General features: G+C 51.1%; 1 protein-coding gene across 1 annotated transcript in view; it reads left to right on the plus strand.

Moving 5' to 3' along the window:
- LOC129711375 (uncharacterized) overlaps nt 1-5,714 on the plus strand; it is a 92,696-nt gene extending 86,982 nt beyond the window's left edge. The window contains exon 21 of the mRNA XM_055658995.1: nt 4,659-5,714. Within this exon, the coding sequence (XP_055514970.1) occupies nt 4,659-4,739 (81 nt within the window). The 3' untranslated portion in view covers nt 4,740-5,714. The remainder of the gene's footprint in view (nt 1-4,658) is intronic.
- Nucleotides 5,715-6,000: the final 286 nt, after the last annotated feature.

The raw sequence follows: 6,000 nt of genomic DNA on the forward strand, positions 1-6,000 counted from the left end.
TCCGAGAGTACGCCGCCACCTACGGCCGTCATTTTTGGCCACCTCGCTCAGAGCCCCCCTCCGCCGCATATGTGCCGAGGATTTTTCCCGTCGATGAAAATTGACAGAGATATTAATGTTTTTACATTCCCCATTCTCTCTGCTGCCCTTGCTGGAGGGAGGGGGAGGGACTATAAAACCAGGAAGCAGTGTGCCTCAATCAGTCTCTGCAAGTGATGTGCCTCAATCAGAGCTTTGAATGACACTGACAAATGTCTACAGCACTGTGAGTGCCCTTAATTTGGTTTGAAAATGAAAATATGGTTAGAGGTAAAAAAGCAATGCCTGCAATTGGTTGTTTGGGTTTGGGTTGAAGTAAAAAGGCACTCTCTCTTCCCCCCTCCATCTCCTCTCCCCACTCCCTCTCCTCTCCCCCTCCCTCTCCTCTCCCCCCCCTCTCCTCTCCCCTCCCCCTCTCCTCTCCCCCCCTCCTCCCCCCTCTCCTCTCCCCTCTCCCCTCACCCCTCTCCTCCCCCCTCTCCTCTCCCCCCCTCCTCTCCCCCCCTCCCCTCCCTCTCCCCCCCCTCTCTCTTCTCCCCCCCTCCCCCTCCCCCCCTCCTCCCCCCCCCCCTCTCCCCCCCCCCCCCCCCCCCCCCTCCCCCCCCCCCCCTCTCTCTCTCCCCTCCTCTTCTCTCCCCCCTCTCCTCTCCCCTCTCCCCCCCCCTCCCCTCCCCCCCTCTCCCCCCCTCTCCTCTCGCCTCGCCTCTCCTCTCCTCTCCCCTCCTCTCCTCTCCCCCCCCCCCCTCTCCTCTCCTCCCCCCTCCTCCCCCCCTTCTCCTCCCCTCCTCCTCCCCCCTCTCCTCTCCCCCCCCTCCTCTCCCCCTCACCCCCCTCTCATCCCCCCTCTTCTCCTCACCCCCTCCTCCTCCCCCCCCCTCCTCCAACCCCCCCCCCCTCTCAACCCCCTCCCATCCCCTCCCCCCACCGTCCCTCCCCTAAAGCCCCCTTCGCTCCACACACCCCTACCCCCTCCCTGCTCCCCACCTCTCCCCCGCCCCTCATCTCACCCCCCCTCAGCACTCCCTCTCTCCCCCCCTCTATCTAACCCCACCCTTTCACCCCCCCCCCCCCCCTCTCTCTCTCTCCTCTCTCTCTCTCTCTCTCTCTCTCTCTCTCTCTCTCTCTCTCTCTCTCTCTCTCTCTCTCTCTCTCTCTCCCCCTCCTCCCCTCCATTAGCATGAGTGTGGGTGGGGGGGGGGTAGTTAGTGTGTGATGCTGCATGCCGCATCCCCCCCCCACAACCAATCGTTGGGGGAATTTTATATGTTTATATGTTTCTATAAGGTATCCTCTCATCATTCTAAACTCCAGTGAATACAAGCCCAGTCTTTTCAATCTTTCCTCATATAACAGTCCCACCATCCCAGGGATCAATCTCGTGAACCTACGCTGCACTGCCTCACTCGCAAGGATGGCCTTCCTCAAATTAGGAGACCAAAACTGTACACAATCCTCCAGGTGTGGTCTCACCAGAGCCCTATACAACTGCAGAAGAACCTCTCTACTCCTATACTGAAATCCTCTTGTTATGAAGGCCAACATTCCATTAGCTTTCTTCACTGCCTGCTGAACCTGCACACCAACATTCAGTGACGGGTGTACTCCCAGGTCTCACTGTACCAAACCTAACCCCATTGAGATAATAATCTGCCCCCTTGTTTTTGCCACCAAAGTGGATAACCTCACATTTATCTATATTATACTGCATCTGCCACGCATCTGCCCACTCACTCAACCTGTCCAGGTCACCCTGCAACCTCCTAATTTCCTCTTCACAGTTCACACTGCCACCCAGCTTTGTGTTATCCGCAAACTTACGAGTGTTGCTCCTAATTCCCTCTTCCAAATCATTAATATATATGGTAAACTGTTGCAGCCCCAACACCGAGCCTTGCGGCACTCCACTCACCACTGCCTGCCATTCTGAAAAGGACCCGTTCACTCCTCCTCTTTGCTTCCGGTCTGCCAACCAATTTTCTATCCATGTCAACACCCTACCCCCAATACCATGTGCTCTAATTTTAGTCACCAGTCTCCCGAGCAGGACCTTATCAAAGGCTTTCTGAAAGTCTAGATACACTACATCCACTGGCACCCCTTCATCTATTTTACTTGTTACATCCTCAAAAAATTCCCGATGATTAGTCAAGCATGATTTCCCTTTCATAAATCCATGTTGACTTGGAGTAATCCCTTTACTGCTATTCAAATGCCCCATTATTACCTCTTTAATAATTGACTCCAGCATCTTTCCCACCACCGAAGTCAGGCTAACTGGTCTGTAATTCCCCATTTTCTCTCGCGCTCCATTCTTGAAAAGTGGGATAACATTAGCTATCCTCCAATTAACAGGAACTGATCCTGAATCTATTGAACATTGGAAAATGATCACCAATGGGTCCATTATTTCTAGAGCCACCTCCCTGAGGACCCTATGATGCAGACCATCAGGCCCAGGGGATTTATCATCCTTCAGTCCCATTAACCTACCCAATACTATTTCTCGCCTAATGTAAATTTCTTTCAGTTACTCTACCCCCTTAGATCCTCTGTCCTCCAGTACATCTGGGAGATTGTTTGTGTTTTCCTTAATGAAGACAGATCCAAAGTACCTATTCAACTCTTCTGCCATTTCCTTGTTGCCCATAATAATTTCACCCGTGTCTGCCTTCAAGGGACCCACATTTGACTTTGCTACTCTTTGTCCCTTAACATATCTATAGAAGCTTTTACTGTCCTTCTTTATATTCCTGGCCAGCTTCCCCTTGTACTTCATCCTTTCAGCCCGTATTACCCGTTTTGTTTCCTTCTGTTGTCCTATGAAAGTTTTTCAATCCTCTGGCTTCCGGCTACTCTTTGCTGTGTTATACATCTTTTCTTTTAGTTTTATTCTATCCCTAACTTCTCTTGTCAGCCACGTTTGCTTCCTACTCCCCTTAGAATCTTTCTTCCATTTTGGAATGAAATGATCCTGCATCTTCCGGATTATGCCCAGAAATTCCTGCCATTGCTGTTCCACCGTCATTCCTGCTAGGATCCCTTTCCAGTCTACCTTGGCCATCTCCCCTCTCATGCCTTAATAATCCCCTTTGTTCAACTGCACTACTGCCACTTCCGATTTAATGTTCTCCTTCTCAAATTGCAGATTAAAACTAATCATATTATGATCACTACCTCCAAGCGGTTCCTTTACCTCGAGTTCTCTTATCATATCTGGTTCATTGGACAACACTAAATCCAGAATTGCCTTTTCTCTGGTCGGCTCCATTACAAGCTGCTCTAAGAATCCATCTCGGAGGCATTCTACAAACTCTCTTTCTTGAGGTCCTGAACCAACCTGATTTTCCCAGTCTACCTGCATATTGAAACCCCCCATCACCACAGTGGCATTACCTTTGTACAACAGGCAGTGATGAAAGTCAATGGCACTTTGGCCTTCATTGCGAGAGGATTTGAGTTTAGGAGCAAGGAGGTCCTACAGCAGTTGTACAGGGCCCTGGCGAGACCACTACTGGAGTATTGTGTGCAATTTTGGTCTCCTAATTTGAGGAAGGACATTATTGCTATTGAGTGAATGGTTCACCAGCGTAGGTTCACCAGGTTAATTCCCGGGATGGCGGGAATGGCGGATGATGAAAGAATGTGTCGACTGGAAATGTATTCACTGGTATTTAGGATGAGAGGGAATCTAAGAGAAACATGTAAAATTCTTAGAGGATTAGACAGGGCGGATGCAGGAAAGATGTTCCCGATGTTGTGGGAGTCCAGAAACAGGGGTCACAGTTTAAAAGTAAGAGGTGGGCCAATAAGACTGAGATGAGGAATAATTTTTTCACCCAGAGAGTTGCAAATCTGTGGAATTCTCTGCCACAAAAGGCAGTGGAGGCCAATTCACTGGATTTTTTCAAAGAGTTAGATTTAGCTCTTAGGTCTAAGGGAATCAAAGGATATGGGGAAAAGGCCGGAACGGGGTACTGATTTTGGGTGATCAGGCAAGATCATATTGAATGGCGGTGCTGGCTCGAAGGACTGAATGGCCTACTCCTGCACCTATTATCTATGTTTCTGTGTTTCATTTCCTGCACTTTTCATGATCTATCTCTTCTTTCTCTCTTCCTATCCCCCTCTCTCCGTCACACTTTCCCTTCTTTTACACATCTCCACCCAGCCCCTCCTCACCCCTTTCTCCCTTCTGCAGCTTCTTCACCTCCTGTCCCTGAACACACACTCTCTTTCCCTCTCCCCATCCTGTTCTCCATCCCCTTCCCCCTCCCCACCTCCCTCCTCCTCACTCTCCCTCCATCTCTCTCCTTCCCACCCCACGACCTCTCTCTCTCTCTCCTTTCCTGCCCCCATTGTTTTCCCCTTCTCCCCTCTCCCCTTCTCGTTCCCCCTCCACCCAAATCCCTGTCTCTCTCCCCCACTTCTCTTCTCACACTTCCTCTCCCTTCTCTCCCTCTCCCCCTTTCTCTATTCTCCCCTCCTCCCCTACTCTCACCCCTTCTTCCCTCCCCCCCCCCCCCCCCCCCCCTCACTCTCCCCCCCCCCCCCACCACGCCCCTTTGCTGACTCTCCCACACTTGCAATAATTGACCCCCCCCCTCCCTCTCTGGCTGCAGCTGCGGGAGATGTTCGATGACCCGGACCCCCAGATCGAGCTGGTGGAGGAGGAGGAGGAGGAGGATTCTCAGGATGACTGACGGGGACCGAGCTGTGAATGCTGATGGAGCCTGGCCTCGTGGCTCCATCCCTCACCCCCCCCCCCCCCGTCCCTCACTCCCCCCCTCCCCCGTGGCCCTGGGGGTGAGCTGCACTGTTGCTTCACCACTGCAGCTTCAGCCTCTGCTGCTGGGAGTGGGGGCGCTCGATACTGCTGGGTTTGCCTTTATTATTATCACGTGTAGCAAGGTTGTTTTTAATTTAGTCTATTTTCACGTGTATCGAGGTACAGTGAAACGCTTTGTTTTGCATGCTATCCAAACAGATCAGATAATGCCATATATAAATGTAATCAGTTAAAACAAAAGTACAACACAGAGAGCAAAGGAGAAGAGACAGAGTGTAGAATGTAGTTTTCAGCATTGTAGCGCACCAGTTCCATAGACAATGTCCAATGTCCTCAATGCAGTTAAGGTGAATGGTTCAGAACCCTAGCTTATGGAAGAACCGTTCAGAAGCCTGATAGAGGGGAAGAAGCTGTTTCTGAGTCTGGTGGTGCGCGCTTTCAAGCTTCTGTATCTTCTGCCAGAAAGGCACATGGAGAAGGAGGAATGATCGAGGTGGGACAAGTCTTTGATTATGTTGCACCATCTCCAAGGCAGCGTGAAGTGTAGATGGAGACACTGGTGGGGAGCATGGTCTATGTGATGGACTGGGCTCATATCTACAACTCTCTGCAATTTCTTGCCGTCTTGGGCCCCAGCCCCAAATCAGGCTGTGCCGCACGCCTACAGTATGTTTCTATGGTGTAAGTGACTGGAGATGTGTCCAATTTCCTCAGTCTCCTCAATGATTCAACTCGCCACTAAAGATTTGTTTTTTACACACCCACATCTGCACACTCACCACACAAGCACCGATGCCAACGCCACACGCACACACACACACACACACACACACACACTCCTGATCCCACAGACACACTCCTGACCCCATACACACACACACTCCTGACCACACACTCCTGACCACACACGCGCGCACACACACACACACACTCCTGACCTCACAGACACACACATACACACAGACACACACATACACACAGGCACAAGTACACACACTCCTCACCCCACGCACACACACGCTACTGACCACACACACACACACACAAACACACACACACACACACACACACACACACACACTCACTCCTGTGCACACACACACTCACACTCTCACATAGAAAATAGAAACATAGAAAATGTTTGGCCCTTCAAGCCAGCACCGCCATTCATTATG

Source organism: Leucoraja erinacea, chromosome 29 (genome assembly GCF_028641065.1).
Source record: "Leucoraja erinacea ecotype New England chromosome 29, Leri_hhj_1, whole genome shotgun sequence".
NCBI classification, from domain to species: domain Eukaryota; kingdom Metazoa; phylum Chordata; class Chondrichthyes; order Rajiformes; family Rajidae; genus Leucoraja; species Leucoraja erinaceus.